We start from the raw sequence: 17556 nt of genomic DNA, 5'->3' as shown, positions 1-17556 counted from the left end.
AGCATCTTATTGTATTGCTGATCTCTTGTTACTGGTCAGTAGTCAAGATGGAGAGTTGGCAATTTTAGGCCAAATTAGGGTAAATGGAGCATGCAGAGTAAAGAAGGGGTAAGAGAGAAAAGGAGAATATTAGGGAAGGGGTTAAGAGAGATTGCAGTTTTTGGCCAAGTTAGAATAGTAATAATAGCAGTAGTAGTAGTAGTTGTTGTTGTTGTTCTAGTTGTTGCAATCCCATTTTTTTTTTTTTACATTAACCCTGTAGACTGCAGGCTGAAGTCGCCCTTATTCCACAGTCTAACATCTTCATTGACGATAAGAGGGGGAGTGAGGTACGTCTGTATGATCGAGCAGCTCCACCGCCAGGTCATATCGGTGCCACCACAGGAAGGCGCCCCTCTCTAGCACCCATACTAGATTTTAAAAACAAGTATAATGGGGAAAGGGTTAATGAAGGCTGTTTCTAACCCTTCCAGTCTGAAAAAGTGTCTCCCAAGCTGAGAGAACCAGACTAACCCTCGTTCAATATCAGAGCCTTGTCGTAAATTGGACAGAATAGTTTGGCAGTGGCGGGAATATAAAAAAAAAAATAGTTGAAGGCTGATTTCCAAGTGTGTAGCAACTACATTATTTATTTAGTTATTTATTTATCTATTTCCGTATTTATTTACTTGTATAATCGTTCATCAGTTAGTTATTTGTAGATTTATTTACTTGTTTATTTATCTTTATTTATTGATTTAAATTTTATTAACTTCGTCCAGGTAACCGACGTGAGACAAATGTTCCTTATCGCTGAGGACTTCTTCACCTCGCTTGATCTTTACAAAATGGGCGACGACTTCCGCAATAACACTCTGTACGAGGCACCTGACGATAGGGATGTCATCTGCCACGCCTCAGCCTGGGACTTCTTCACTGTGGAGAACGACCCTTTGGACGGACATTTTAGGTGAGTACTTTATTATTATTATTATTATTATTATTGTTATTGCTATTGTTATTCTTATTTTTTTCTTATTTTTCATTATCATCTTCTTCGTCTTCTTCTTCTTCTTCTTCTTCTTCTTATTATTATTATTATTATTATTATTATTATCATTATTATTATTATTATTATTATTATTATTATTAATATTATGCGAATCCTGGTATCAACAGGGGCTGGCCTAGGAAAGCATTAGTCTCTTCGATACTCCACTTACTCAGGAGAGGCTAGACAAGACAAGAGCCTAGACGGTGGCTCCAGCAATCTTCCCTGTCTAACTGGGTGCCAGGCAGTGGTACCTGATCATGCTTCTTGAAAACTGACAAGGGTTCTTTTGTGGTACCTTTTTTTTTTTTTTTTTTTTTTTTTTTTTTTTGGGTATCGTATGCCAACCAGCGCGATGCCCTTCGGCTTAACAGCACACACACACACACACACACACACACACACACACACACACACACACACACACACACACACACACACACACACACACACACACACACACACACACACACACACACACACACTGTGTGTGTGTGTGTCTTGAACTGGGTGGAAGGACATTAGCTGCTTCTCACCCTCCCTATTCTTCCCTGATCCCTCCTAATGAGTGACATAAATATATAGGAAACAACTTTTTCTGTTTAGTTTTGTCATGCATATTGGAGGGTCTGGCAGATATAGGACACAATTCTAGTTATCGTTACTCTCTCTAGGATCAAGATGTGCACGAACAAGACCCAAGAGGACTTCATCGTGATTCATCACGAGATGGGGCACACGGAGTACCAGATGGCGTACAGCATCCCTACGGAGGAGCGCCCTATCATTTTCAGGAACGGGGCCAACCCAGGTACCATTGCCTAAATATATAATAGTTCAGTCCAGGAGTACCTTTTGGGACCTGAATGTAACTCTGACATGGCATACTCTTGGGGAAGACTTGAGTGTTGGCCAAATTGCTCGTCTAAATGATCCTCGTGTCATTGATGGTCCCCTCCAAGGTTTAATGACATACTTTGTCACTGATAGCCACAGGGGCCAGCCTGCTATCACCTTTGTCTTTTAGTCGCCTCAGTTACTGTATCCAACAGAGAACTAGTCGAAACTAGAACACCCAGGGTGGCTCCAACAGTATTCTTTGTGTCTAACAGGAATCTAGATGAGATTAACTGATCATACATCTGTTTAGTGTCCTTTTGAGGAAGCTTTTTAAGCCATTTTAGGCTCTGTTTTTGTATAATGCTCCAACCAGGCCGATAGCCATTAGCCAGATCCCATCTTTATTGTCGTATTGTATGACTTAGATGTATTATGCGAATCGTGTTCAGAGTTTCCAGAAGTTTTATATATATGTATATATATATATATATATATATATATATATATATATATATATATATATATATATATATATATATATATAAAGTGTTGTATAGATGTCACTAAAGGATACAAATAAAAGAGACTAACTGGCGAAAAACAAATGTGAATAATTTTTCAGCTTGGAGACTTAGTATTCATAACACACTACCCCCAGCCCGGCCCCTGCCTAAACCCTCTGTCTTTATGGACTGGGGGAGGGATTTATGTGGCTCCTCGCCTCCCCCCCCCCCTCTATTCTTACCCTAATCCGTCATTATTGTATACTCGTGGCTTATAGAGGGTCCAGAAAATACATTCTACTTGATGCATTAACCTTAGATCAGGATATCCAGTTTGCAAACGGAAGACCTCGAGTTCGATTCCCAAGCCGGACTGTTGGACAAAATTCGTTCTCCCTCCCTCCTCCGTGTTCCTGTTCACCCATCAGTTCAGTGGAGGATCTGGATTGAACACCGACTGCTGCGTGCCTGTCTTCCGTGTCTAGGAGAACACTGAGTTTCTGTCTTAATGAATCTCGTTTAGTCAGTATGTTTTAATTATGAGTTCTTCTTCATTTTCTTCTTTTTCTCCTCCTCCTCCTCCTCCTCCTAGTTTTTGTTCTTTCTCACGTCAACCCTGGTCCTCCACAGGCTTCCACGAGGCCATAGGGGACACCATTGCCCTCTCCGTCAGCAACCCGGCCCATCTCAAGAAGATCTCCGAGCTCCTGCGCAGTGGCATCTTCAACGACACTATCGAGGGGCAGGTGGAGGACGAGTGGATGCAGGAGGTGCCCGAGAATGACGACTTCGAGTACAAGGAGAGGATTAATTTCCTCATGAAGATTGCGCTTGCTAAGGTTTGGAGATTACGTAACACCTCTTCCTTAGCGATTTATTTTGGACGTTGGGGATTTCTTAACGCCTCTTCCTTAGCGATTTATTTTGGACGTTGGCGATTTCTTAACACTTCATCCTTAGCGATTTATTCAGAACGTCTCTCCTCAGTATTTTCTTGTATGTCAATTTTAAAGCGATATTAACAACGCGGAAGACAATACCAAAGTGTAATATGCAGAATAAATAGCAGGAGAACACACACACACACACACACACACACACACACACACACACACACACACACACACACACACACACACACACACACACACACACACACACACACACACACACACACACACACACACACACACACACACACACACACACAACCTTAGATGCCACCGTCTTACTAGAAGATAATTTTCCTCATAAAGACCGCATTTGCTGCTATATTCCACTCTTTCACGTTATCTCCTTTCCTGTTGTTCTGTCTCGCTGTACTTCACCCCGTCCTTAGGTGGGAAAAAGGATAATGATGATGATGATGATGTGCTCGTGTGTATGTATGTATGTATGCAGGTAGGTAGGTAGATAGGTAAGTAGGTAGGCAGGCATATCAGAGCCTCTCACTCTGATGATGATGACGATGATGATAATGATGATGATGATATTTCCGTGTATGTATACATGCATGTATGTATGTATGTATGTAGGGGGGTTTTCAAGAATACTCCCCCAGTATCCCTGCTTGTCGTAAAAGGCGACTAAAAGGGTTGGCGGAGGGTTAGTGCCCCTCCCCGGAAAACAACTAACTAAAAAAACAAACAAGAAGCCTCGGACAAGGACTGACCAAACGTTGACGACCCAGGACCGGACAAAGGACTTGGTAATGTGTACATGGAATGTAAGAGGAGCGAATGATGAGGTGAAAGAGAGAGAGATTGTCCAGGTGCTTGAGGATGCGAAAGTGGATGTATGTGGAATAACTGAAACAAAATGGAGAGGAGAAAGTGTGAGAGAATGGGAGTATGGATGGGGTATATGTGCAGGAGTAGATGAGAATGAGAGGGCAAAGGAAGGAGTGTGTATAGTTGTGAGTAAAAGATGGAAGAAGAGCATAAGACAGTATGGATCAGTTGGGTCAAGGATTGTGTGGGTAAAGTTGAAAGTTGGAATACAAATGTGGGCGATTGTGTGTGTGTATGCGCCAACGCAAGATCGTGCTAGAAGAGTGAGAGAAGAGTTCTGGACAAATGTGGAAGTGTGCATGGAAAAGTTTGGAAGGAATGAGAGAGTGTTTTTGATCGGTGATATGAATGGTAAAGTTGGTAATGTGAAGGTGGATGGAATAGTTGGTGAGTGGGGTGTGCCTGCTGAGATAGATGAGAATGGGAGTGCGTTAGTGGACATCTGTGCTGGGAGGGGTTGGTAATAGCCAATACCCTCTTCAGGCATAAAATGATCCACAGGTATACATGGCGAGTGATGAGAAGGGTGGGTGGTGAACTGAATGAAAGGAAGGCAATGATTGATTATGTGTGTGTGGATGAAAGGATGCGAAGATGTATATTGGATGCAAGAGTTTATAGAGGTTGGGGGAGTGGCCTTTTCTGACCACTACTTGGTGGTGGCCAGAATTAGGATGCAAGTAAGATGGAGGAATAGAAGAAGGGAAAGACGAGAGGAAGGAATAGTTGCAAGGAGAGTGGAAAGGTTACAAGAGGATGAGAAAAAGGCAGAGTATAAGAGAGAGAAGTGGAGGAACGATTGGGCAAATATGAATTGGAGCAGATGGGAGACGTGGAAGGTGTGTGTAAGATATTTACAGAAGAAATATGTGCAGCATGTGATGTGGTGTGTGGAAGGAAGAGAAGACGGAGGGGGTGCAAGGAACAGCGTGGTGGACTGAAGAGGTGAAACAGGCTGTGGCACAAAAGAAGAAAGCATACAATGAATGGATGAGAAATAGGGGCGTGGAAGAAGTTGAGAGGCAGAAGAGAGAGTTATATGTGGAAAGGAAGAGAGAGGTGAAAAGATTAGTAAGAGAGAGTAAGAAGAGAGTGGATGAGGAATTTGGAAGGAATTTGAGTGTAAAGTGGAGGGACTGTAAGAAAATGTTCTGGAGAGAAGTGAAAAGAGTAAGACAGGGTGGAAGTGAAGTTAGCAGGGGAGTGAAAGATAAACATGGTAGATTACTAGTGGAGAAGGGAGAAAAAGTGAGCAGATGGAGAGAACACTTTAAGGAATTGTTGAACGTAGAGGATGGAAGTAATGCGAGTATAAGTGGCTGGGGAATGGCTGGGAGAAGGAGGGAGGTGAGAAGACAGGTAGAAATCAGTAGGATAGAGGTTGTGGAAGCAATGAAGAAAGTTAAATCGGGGAAAGCCCCAGGAATTGATGGAGTGTGTGGTGAGATGCTGAAGCATGGGGGAGAGATAGTAGTAGAATGGATGTGGAAGATGTGCAGATTGGCCTGGGAGGAAGGTAGAGTCCCGGAGGATTGGAAGTCAGGTATAATTATTCCCTTGTACAAAGGAAAAGGGGAAAAGAAGTGTGTGGTAATCATAGGGGCATTTGTCTTCTTAGTATAATAGGAAAAGTGTATGGTAGGATACTTATAGACAGAGTTAGAGAAAGAACAGAGAAATTAGTTGGAGAAGAACAGGGAGGCTTTAGGAAGGGAAGAGGTTGTGTAGATCAGATATTCATTCTTAGATCTTTAGTGGAAAAGTTTCTAGAGAAGGGAAAGAAGTTGTATGCGGCTTTCATGGATTTGGAGAAAGCATATGACAGGGTGGATAGACAAGGATTGTGGAAAGTGTTAAGAATATATGGAGTAGATGGGAAGTTGTTGAATGCTGTGAAGAGTATGTATGATGGTGCTAAGGCTGCAGTGCGTGTGGATGGTGAACTAAGTGAATTTTTCTCTTTGAAAGTTGGTTTGAAACAGGGATGTGTCATGTCTCCATGGTTGTTCAATCTGTACATGGATGGGGTAATAAAAGAGGTACAAGGTAGGGTAGTGGATGTTGGAGTGGCCCTGGTGAGAGAGGATAGTGTTTGGAAACTCCTGTACTGTTGTTTGCAGATGATACTGTGTTGTTGAGTGAAGATGAAGGGGAGCTGCAAGGCTTGGTGGATGAGTTTGAGAGAGTGTGTAAGAAACGGAACCTAAAGGTGAATGTAGGGAAGAGTAAAGTGATGGTCTTTGAGAGAGGTGAAGTCAGTGAATGTATAGCGAGGTTGGATGGTGAGGAATTGGAAAATGTGAGTACGTTTAAGTATTTGGGTAGTGTGATGAGTAAGGATGGAGGTTTGGAGGGTGAAGTGCTTGAAAGGGTACAGCAAGGAAGAAAGGTTGCTGGTTCCTTGAAAGCAGTGATAAGAAAACAGGGAAGTGAGCATGGAAGTAAAAAAGTTACTACATGACAGTATTGTGATACCAACTCTAACGTACGGAAGTGAAGCTTGGACGTTGTTGGAAGGACACAAGTCAAGAGTGAGAGCAGTGGAAATGAGTTATTTAAGAGGAGCTTGTGGAGTCACGTGGAGAGACAGGCTGACGAATGAGGATATAAAGGAGCGTTGTGGTGTTGATGTGGATGTGATAGGAAGCGTTGTGAGGAACACACTGAGGTGGTTTGGCCATGTGGAGAGGATGGAGGGTGAAAGACTGACGAAGAGAGTGTATGTGAGTGAGGTGGAGGGTGGAAGAGGGAGGGGGAGACCGAGGATGAGATGGAGGGATGGGGTGGAGAGGTATATGAGAGAGGGGGGTGTGAGTTGGGAGCAGGGTAGTGAAATGGCGGGGGACAGGGCGACTTGGAGGCGATTTGTTTGTGGCCACCCCAAACGGGATTGAGGCGTCTGGCAATAGATAGATAGATAGATGTATGTATCAGTCTCCAAATCTGATGATGATGATGATGATGATGACGACGACGATATTCCCGTGTAGGTATATATGCATGTATGTACTGTACAGTGTATGTAGATATGAATGTATATATGTTTATGTACGTATGCAAGCCTCCTAATTCTAGCGAAGCCAATCTAATCCTAATCTTAGCCAAGCCAGTCTAATCCAGATCCCAACAAAGCCAATCTAATCTAAATCCGAACACGTCTCTACCCAGGTGGCTTTCCTCCCATTTGCCTACCTGTTAGACGAGTGGCGATGGGATCTCTTCCATAACGGCGACGATGACTACAACAGGCAGTGGTGGGAGAAGAGGTATGTTATGCTATGTTGTGATTTATGTGTTATGGCTAGGCATGTATGTTATGTTCTACTGTGATGTGTTATGCTATGTTATTTAGTTATCCTGTTTTGTTAAGCTGTGCTATGTTAGGTTAGGTTTTGTAATGTTCTGTTATGCTGTGTTTTGTCTTGTGTTATGTTATGCTACGTTATGTTATGCTGTGTTTTGTCTTGCTATGTTGTCATATGCTATGTTATGTTATACTCTGCTGTGTCATGTTATGTTATGCTGTGTTATGTGCCGCCATACACACTACTCCATTAATTCAAAATCTGATGATGTCTTTATTTACATCATCCTTGCTACTGCTAGATTCTATTCTCAGTTCGTATCGTAATTAATACAGTGTTATATTTTCCCACTCTCTCACATCTTCCCCCTTAGTGAACATATTGATAACTTCTCTAAAATTTTGCATTGATGTCTTGTGATAGTTATTATAGCACTACTTTCATCTTGTTTTATACTGAATATACTGATAACTCTTCAAATAACTCCTCTAACTCTTGTATCGTAGTGACTGTCTTTATAACTTCTTTACCTGTACTCTCATCTCGTGTCTTAGTAATGATTTGTTGATAACTTCTGTACCCCTGCTGTCATCTCGTGCCATCGTGAAGACTCTGGTAACATCTTTCACTCTGCTCACATCTCATGCTGTAGTGAAGATACTGACAATTTCTTGACCTTTACTGTTATCTCGTGTGGAGGGTGAGCTAACAAATGACGTGCATTCCTCTGCAGGATCAGTGTGCAGGGCATCTACCCCCCCGTCAACCGATACCCCACTCAGGACTTCGACCCGGGCAGCAAGTACCACGTTCCTGCAGGCGTGCCCTACGTCAGGTGCGGCAGGGCAAGGCAGGGCAGGGGAGAGCAGCGCAGCAGGGCAGGACAGAAGGGAGTAGGAGAGGGACAGGGCAGGGCAGGACAAACGAGAGGAGGGTGGACAAGGGAAAGGCAGGGCAGGGAGGAGGAAGAAGAAGCGAAAGAGTTGTTGGTGGCGACAGTGGTATAAATGAGGCAGGGCAGGGCAAGGAAAGGCAAGGCAGGATAAGGCACAGCAGGAGAGGGCAAAACGGAGGGGAAGGGTGGGACATAGCGGCGCGGGGCATACGTTGCAGGGAAGGGAAGAGGAAGAAGCGGACAGGGCAGGTCAGGGCAGAGTTTGGTGGGGCAATGCTGGGCAAATTTGTACAAGGGAGTGCGAAGGAAAGGAAACAGCAATAGATCTGATTGTCCTTTCCGGACTGTTTGTTCCAGAGAGACTGGGGGGTCAAGGGGGAGGGAGAGATGGAGTAAGAAGATAAAGTAGGAGGAAGAAGAGAAGCTGGAAAGAAAGTGGGAGGAAGGAGAGGAAGAGGAGCGATTGTGGATGTGTGGGACAGAGTGGGATGGGGTTAGTTGATTGGAGTGACAGTACGTGACAGTGAGTGATAATGGGTGACAGTGGGTTGACTTCCCACATTTAATATTGACAGTCGACTCTTCTGACAGCCTCTCCTTCCCCCCCACCTCCGGTTCCAGTTCCACGAGCACCTGTGTTCTCTTGATTTACAGTTAATTTTTCCCGTAATTAATATTCCCAGTCAATTTCTACAGTTGACATTCCCCCAGTTACTTCACACCGTTTATATTCCCACAGTTACTTCTTCTCACAGTCAGTATTCCCACACTTAATATTCGCTCAGTCACCTCTTAGCTACTTTTCCCACAGTTACCACTTCTAACAACCCTTCTTTTCCCCCCACAGGTATTTCGTGGCCCATATCCTGCAGTTCCAGTTCCACGAACGCCTGTGTTCCCTCCGTGACGGTGTGGAGGACCCCACCGACGTGGTGGACTGTGACATCTACAACAGCACCACGGCCGGAGCTGCCCTGAAGTGAGTCTTGTTCTGTCTGGGTCCGTAACACGCCTTCATTAGCGATTTATTTTGCCTACTACGCCATCTTTACTCCCAGCGCATCATGGAGAGTTCTGCAAGTGGCGAAGGAGGCCTCGTAACACCCTCTCATTGGTGATTTCTTTGCCAACTACACCGTCTTTACCTCAAGCGCACCATGGAGTGTATTGCAGGTGGCTAAGGAGGCCTCGTTACATCCCTTCATTAACAATTTATTGTGTATACCATACCTTAGCATTCATTTGTATGTTGTCATTACAAGAGGATAAGGAGGTGTAATGTGTGGAATAAATCGCTAAGGAAGAGATGTTTCGAAATCTTCAGAGCCACATTTGTTGTAACCCCAGGCTTACCTGAAACGTTAACCCTGTGGACTGCTGGCTGAAGTTGCCCTCATCCTGAAGTCCATCCTCCTCCTCCTGGGGAGACGGGAGGTAATCGGGGGGAGTTTGTTTAACCAGGCAGGGGATGGCCGGTTATATCAGTGCCACCACGTGAAGGCCATTGGTTTATAGGATATAGGAAGCATACATAACAGAGGACGTATGTTATTATTCTACCCATTACTCTGGCACTGGATAGGGGCCCATTCACGTGATGGCACTGATATAACAGGGTGATGGAACTGTCTAGTTATAAAGACTTCCCTCGGTTACTCCCCTGTCCCTTGAAAAGAGGTTGGTGAGCTGCAGGAGGAGGACAACTTCAACCTGCAGTTCACTGGGTTCACGTTTCTCATGGGCCTGGGGACTGCAATTACTATTACATTTTTACTCTTTCCAGGCGATTTTGTTTAGTGCCAAATCCGGGACTGCCTCATCAGTTGAATTTTGGCGTCCTTCGAGTTTGGTGGGTTGCTTAGCAGAATTGTTTATTCACATAGTTACAGTTAGTCAGGCACCACACAAGGGAATATTAACCTCTTCAGTCTGATAACTATTTTTAACCAGAGTCCCGTGTCGCTGGGTATATGAGAGCTTCGCATACTTACTCTCTTCTTATTGTTGTTTTTGGAGAAAGTCTTGAAATAAAACATCGCCACGCCCGAACCAAACTTAGTCCGAGCTGGAACTAAGTTGCGGCCGCACTGGAAACCGGCGGGACCGAGAGTGAACTGGAGCATGGGGGGACTGGCGTGAGTAGAGTTAGCTATAGAGTCAGAGCTAGTAACTGTCTCTGTCTTCACCTCACAGGAACGTGTTGAACAAGGGCGCCTCTAAACAGTGGCAGAAGCAGCTGGAGGCGTTTTGAGGTTCGGAGGGCAAGGGGGACAATAGGGTTAGATTTAGTTAGTGTCTGAGTCTGTCTTCATTTTACAGGGCTATGCTGAACAAGGGCGCCTCCAAACAATGACGGATGCGGCTGGAGGAGTTTGGGGGTTCTGTGGGCAAGGGGGACGGTAGAGTTAAAGTTAGATTTAGAGTTAGTGTTTGAGTCTGTCTTCACTTCACAGAGACATGCTGCGTTTGGGCGCCTCTGAACCATGGCATAAGCAGCTGGGGGACTTCTTGAAATCTGACGGCAACATGAGCGCCTCCGCCCTCCTCAGCTACTTCGAGCCCCTCGACGAATACCTAACCGAATTCTTAAAAAATAATACCATAGAAGTGAGTAATGTCAATAGTTCCTTGTATTATCGCCTGTTTAGGAATATTTAGATGCGTTCGTATTCGGTAATGACATAGAGGTGAGTACTTTGGCCTGCAGTCCACTGGGTTCACGTTCAGATGAGCCTGGGGGCCATACCAACAGCAACAGCGCAAAGATGAATAATTTATGACTATAGCTGGTTTATGTTCACCTGACAAATGTTCGCAACACTTTTCATCTTAGTTGATAGACAAGCGTAGTCAGACAGGAAGATAAATTTGACTAGTAACCAAGGAGACTCATAACGAAGTCTCACCGAAATTTATGCAACCACGACGTAATAATCAAGCAGTGGGGGTGCTCTAGTTTCCTCAGATGAAAACATATTAGCTGTAATTCATTCATCTATAGTTTTAATATTTTAAGGACACTAGTGAACCACACTTTACTATACCCTGTTCACTTTAACTAGGCGTAAAAATTGCTGTCACTCCATCTTGAATGCTGAGGTATAACAATAGATAAACACTGGAATATACAGACGTGCTAATCATGAATAATTGCTAGGGAAAGGACGCAGAGCCGTAGCATTGTCCTATTTCGCCATTGAGTTACGGGAAATGGACTGAAAAAGGACGAATATCTCTGTCGTGTTAAAGTGAATGAAAAATACACTCTCTGAACACTATCATCATCAACCGTCCTCACTCCTCGCCTCGTCTCCTCTTTCCCATCCAAAACACACGTCACTTTCATTCTCACATTTTTTACAGTCTTCTTCACTTCCATCTCGTTCTGCTGTCACTGTAATACTTCCTATCTCTTTTTATCCATCCACCTCACTCTCACTTTCCCGTACTCTTCTTCTCTCACTTTCTCTTTCATACACTTTTCACCTTTTTCCATCGTCCACGTTCCACCATCACTCACCTTCACACCCCAGAGAGAGAGAGGTAGAGAGAGAGAGCACTGTAAAGCATGGAAAAGGTTATGGGAAGTTGAAAATGATGCAAGGTAGACACTGGTAAGGCTGACTGGGTGGGAACTGAGATGATTTATATATGGACCACGAGAGGAGGTGGTACATACATACATACATGCATATATACGTACGCACATACATACATACATACATACATACATATATACGTACGCACGCACATACATACATACATATATACATACATGCATATACTGTACCACAATATATACATACACCGTACAAACATACCTACATGTTCTTACTCTTCTCTCGGTTCTGAAGAGGGACGCCTTCATGTGGTGGCACCGATATGGATGGGCGGCTACGTTGCCCAGTTATGCAAAAAGCCTTCAACCTCCTCCCTATCCCCCGAAAGGAGGATGGTGGAATGCTGGAGGAGGGCAACTTCAGCCTACAGTCCACGGGGTTCACGTTTCAGATGAACTTGGGACAAGAACAACATCTACTACTGTTAATATTACTACTTCTACTCCTCTCCTACTACAGTTACTCCTCCTCCTCCTCCTCCTCCTCCTACTACTACTACTACTACTGCTGCTGTTGCTGCTGCTGCTGCTGCTGCTATTACTACTTTCCTCTCCTCCCCGTCTGACAGCCCGGGTGGGGAGAATACGACGTGGACGATTTCATGGATACAGAACCAGCGGAGATCCCGGCCACGGTACCAATCGTGGTTGGCTGCATCCTGGGCGTTATGGTTCTCGTCGTCCTGGTCGCTTACTTCATTGGGCGCAACAAACAGAAGAAGAAGGCGAAGAAGTTGGTCTCAGGAGCTAAATCGACCAGCGGGGATGACCAAATGGAGATGCAGAAAGGGCAGGGGCAGCTGAATACAGGATTCGTCGATGCTGATGCCGAGAAGGGAGGCGGTGCTGGTGATTCTGGTAGTGGTGGTGGTGACGGAGGTTCTGGTGGTGGTGACTGAGAAGGGTCCTTGGAGTAAACGTGGGGGTGATGGTGGGGGAGTGAGGCAGTAATGACAAGAGATTCTGAGGTGGTGGGGATGCGTGGGGAAGGACGAGAATGACAACAGTTTCAACGGTGGTGGGGAAGACTGGGAAGGGACGAGAGTGACAGCAGTGTTGGTAATAAGGATGATGGAAGAGGATCCTTAAAGTAAATGTGGGGATGGTGGGGTGAGAAGATGGTGCCAGAAAATTTTAGGGTGGTGGGGATGAATGAAGAGTGTCCATCTTTGTATTACTGTAGCCAGGAAATCTTGGTTGGGGTCCTGGCGGGGAGAAGTCTAGAGATTAGAAGGAGAGGGGGAGGACTTTTCTTGTTGGCTAGGGACACGTCAAGCAATTTTTAACACTTTTACCTCAGTGATTTGGTTTATGTTCTTCATCTAGTTCATCTAGTTTTTTTTTTTTCCATATGCTTCATGGCACTTTATCCTCAGAGATGTGTCATTTTCCTTTCGTAGCAATTTTTTTCTGTATTCATTACCGATATACTAACGCATGTGTAATGCAAAAAACATATCAGCTTGCCGTATGTGGAAATGTTTTGTTAATAATGAAAGCTGGGGAGTTTCCTATGCCCACAAGATTAAGACACATTCACGTCAGGTAAGGAGGCTCCCTAACACCTCTTCCATAACGATTTATTTTTCAAACCACTCAGTAGTATCCTCAGGTTTGCTTCTTATGTCTTTTTAGTATCAACATTGAATACATGGAAAGCACACAAAAATATAAAATCAGAAATAATCGGTAAGGAAGAGGTGTTGGTAAGCATTCTAACCGTACTAGAATACCGCCCTAAGACTACTCGTACGGGGAAGGAGAAAGTCATTACAGTGATAAACAGGGATATTTACTGAACACAGGTAAGCAAAAACAGAATGAAAATAAATAAGGGAGTCGGATAATGCATAATAATTATAATGTAAGGGGAAACGGATAATTAAATGAATAATTAAGTGGAGACCTTTAAAAAGATAAATGAAACTGAAGCGAAGTGGATAAGATTTCAAACTTTGCTGAAGATAATAAATCAGTTATGCACGAGGGGAGGAGGAAAGGTTAGATGCTTTAAGAGTTTCCCATAGTATTAAAATTTACCATAATGTTAAAGATGAAGAAATTTTTAAAAAGCGAAGGTAAAAAAAATCAAAATGAAATAATGACAGTTTGTGTCTTGTGTTTATAGATAAGTTTAGTTGGGGGGAGTGGGGTAGTTTTAAGATATTCGCCCCTTCAGTACGAGGACCTAAGTTTTTTTTTGAGGATCCTTCCATAAGTGGCTTTGGATATCCAGTAACATTTTCCTTGGCGATTTATTTTGCACATTACATCTCAGTATCCTCATGTAAGTTATTGATAAACACACACACACATACATACACACACACACACACACACACACACACACACACACACACACACACACACACACACACACACACAGGAGGCATCGTAGTACCTCTTCCTTAGCGAATTATTTTTTCAGTTTTGTATTTTTTTTTTTCTGGAGGATACTGTGATGTAAACTGGAGAATAAATCGCTTAGGAAGAGGTGTTACGAAATCTCCAGAGTAGAATATGACCCCTCTGGTCTTAAAGGGCAATAAGTCAGTTCTCTCTCTCTCTCTCTCTCTCTCTCTCTCTCTCTCTCTCTCTCTCTCTCTCATTTTGATGCAGTACACAGCATTGGAATTTTATAAGGGTGAGGGTGTGTGTGTGTATATATGTGTATGTGTGTTATAGTGTAGTTTCTGACAAAACCATCTGGCCACCTTTATTTTTTTGTCTCAGGATTATTGACAAATGGCGAGGAGTAATGAGAGTTGACCCTTCCCTACGATGACGTCTCTGTTTCATTCTGAGCTTTCCTGAAGATTTCGTTTACCTCATATGAACCTTCGCGTAGTGAAACATGGACTTTTATTTATTTTTTTAAATTTTAGATGTCTCTCCTAAGCCCAATAATATCGCCTGACGGTAGCAGGAGTGAAAAAAATGTCTCCGTCCTGAAAGGGTTAATTCAATAAAGCGTGTACACAATGGGTTCGTAGTTATTAAAGATCTTAAAGCAATTTCTAGGATTTAAAAAAAAATCGATTGCGGTTAACTATTGTCAGAAACCCCTTTGTTTTTTCGTACTTTTTCACTCGAGCAGATTTTGGGGGAGACGTAATTTCGCTCACCATACAGTTAGCAAAAATGTATGAGAAAGACAGATGAGAACTGGTGAAAGGAAAGAGTATATGTATATTTACTGTTTCGGTGTGCCTTCCCTTTTATATCCGTCTTTGCTACCGACAGATGATTTTGTTGAGCTTTGGTATTGATTTTCAAAGTGAAGTGTTGAGATTTTTTTCTTAAGCCAGCCTTCACTACTACGAGCTGTCACAGTCCTAGTAAAATCGCCTAGTAGAGGAGGAGGAGGAGAAGGGAAAAGGAGAAGGAAAGGAGGAGGAGGATGAGGAGGAGTCACGAAGAAGAAGAGGAAGAAAAAGAAGATTAAGAAGTTGAAGAAGCTCATTGGAGTGAAGAGTTTGACGAACCTTTGTCTCCAGTTGTACATGACCGAGTAGCACAAATAGTACACGTTTTGGTATTTATTCTGTACGCATCACCCAGGGAGGCATTACTTCAGTACTCCCTGTCAGCTGTTTATGTACTATGATGAATATATTACATAATGATTTTTTTTTTTTGAATAAACAAAAACAGTCCCTTGGTTTGTGTTTAATAAGCTATCCATTTTTTTTTTTTTACACGCATATTTGTGAGTTAGGATAAAAGACCAGTGTGCCAAAACTCCTCATTGAACCTAAGCTAATCCATCCTAACCAACTTAATCTAAACCAGTCTAACCTTACTTAACTTTACCTAACTTAATATGATATAACCTTACCTAACCAAAACTAACTGGAATCTATTCTGACATATCTGGTAAGATTTGACGTGATTAGGTTTGGTGGTCTGGGTAAGTTAGGTTAGGTCAAAAATATCACTAAATAATTTTACCTGTAGGTGGTCCAGATATGTGCTGTTTGATCATAACCATCAGATTCTTAGACAAAAGTGATTTTAACTGAAGACAAATTCTCTGCTCATATATTTACAGTTTAAAAGAAGCGTTACGAAATTTTGAAAAATCCTGCACTGGCAGATACTGTTGTCTTGGAGAAAGTATTGATGGCGAAGAACAAGGTATGGGATGAATGCGTATCAACTGCACGGGGTTCATTAAGGCCAACAATTTAGTGTTACCACGCCACAATCTCTCCCTAAAGTACGACACTCAGATATCGAATTTAACAGCCAGTGCCTGTATTAATAAAAACTTCTAGAAGTACTCCTACAATTACTACTAAAAGTGGTTGTAACTGAGAGTTGCTTCTAAAAGTTCCTCCTAGGAGGACTTGTAGTACCGTAGTAATTTCGCTCCTACCATGAAGTGTTACCAGCACAAAGAATCTCTGCTTAATATATTTAAAAAATTACCATTACAAAGCCTTAGAGTATCAGTATGTAGTTCAAAAATGAAAAACTAGTTTTTATATACAGAAACAACATCTATTTGACCTTATATTATGATTCTTTACGAATGTCGATGAAATGGATAAAATGTAAACACATCGTGTGGTCAGCTGATCGTGCCTGCTACCATCGGGGCATCGTGTGTACATTGTACAGTGACCGTCAACAATGGCACAATTTCAAGATTCCACGGCTGCAGATAAGTTCAGGAGAAAGAAACTGGATGGAGGGAGTGTACGAGGGACCTGCACAAACCTCTTAACAATGTGTGGAGCAGTTAGAGCATAGGGTGTTTCCGTTATCACATTGCTCACTGATGGCTGCTATGGTCCAAAGTCATCACAAGTACACTGCTGCATTTTTCCAGTTGCAAGGTACATATATAGTATTAACACTTTCATCTCGGGTGTGAGAGGATGGTTTCAATGTGTGGGTCTTTCCAGTACATCTCTTACTAAATCAGTAATAAGCAGAATGCCCTCACTATCGAAACGGTACCTTCTTACAAGTTCTTGATCATCATATTTCATGAATGCATCCTTCCGAGCTCGAAAATTTCTGCGTGGTGGGTGGTGTCGGTCAGCCATGGTCTATGTTGTCTTGCCTCTTGGTGTTTGAGGGACGCAGCTACTGTTTACTGTTAATAAAAGCTCTACTATCTCCTTAAAAGTCCTTGTGGAGGACTTTTATTTTATAGCGATTTTACGAGTAAACTTAGGAGTTGAAAGTAACTTTTAGGAGTACTTCTAGAAGTTAGGAGCCAAGTTTCACTTTGAGAGGAACTTTTTACTCCTAGGAGTTTTTATTAATACGGGCACTGTCTTCAAACTTTACTGCTGGGTGAATAGGAACATATGGGAAAACAATCTTTGCCCAAGTATCTGATCGGCCAGCGAATAGAACTCGGGTTATTCTGGTTGCCAGGTGTGTGTACTAACCATTATATCACCGGGTCTCTCTTAAATGGGAAAAACAATGACAATGATAGAGGTGGTGTGAGGGGAGAGGGAATATAACTGATTCAAGTTAATTAATATTCGTATTTTGTGTATCTACCAGTCTATAATCAGTCAATCAATTCCTTTTTATCTGTATGTCTGTTTGTCT

General features: G+C 42.9%; 2 protein-coding genes across 2 annotated transcripts in view; both read left to right on the top strand.

Moving 5' to 3' along the window:
• LOC145401352 (angiotensin-converting enzyme-like) overlaps positions 1–12881 on the top strand; it is a 41766-nt gene extending 28885 nt beyond the window's left edge. The window contains exons 21-28 of the mRNA XM_080273676.1: positions 762–949; positions 1705–1841; positions 3004–3212; positions 7332–7429; positions 8202–8303; positions 9211–9342; positions 10817–10970; positions 12552–12881. Of these exons, the coding sequence (XP_080129802.1) occupies positions 762–949; positions 1705–1841; positions 3004–3212; positions 7332–7429; positions 8202–8303; positions 9211–9342; positions 10817–10970; positions 12552–12881 (1350 nt within the window). The remainder of the gene's footprint in view (positions 1–761; positions 950–1704; positions 1842–3003; positions 3213–7331; positions 7430–8201; positions 8304–9210; positions 9343–10816; positions 10971–12551) is intronic.
• LOC145401354 (uncharacterized) overlaps positions 1–17556 on the top strand; it is a 162134-nt gene that overhangs the window by 139796 nt on the left and 4782 nt on the right. The gene's annotated exons all lie outside the window — the stretch shown is intronic.

The sequence above is a fragment of the Coenobita brevimanus genome, chromosome 55, assembly GCF_032717465.1.
Source record: "Coenobita brevimanus isolate Jiangsu-jjx chromosome 55, ASM3271746v2, whole genome shotgun sequence".
In the NCBI taxonomy this organism is placed as follows: Eukaryota; Metazoa; Arthropoda; class Malacostraca; order Decapoda; family Coenobitidae; genus Coenobita; species Coenobita brevimanus.
This window is presented reverse-complemented; position numbering and strand designations above follow the sequence as displayed.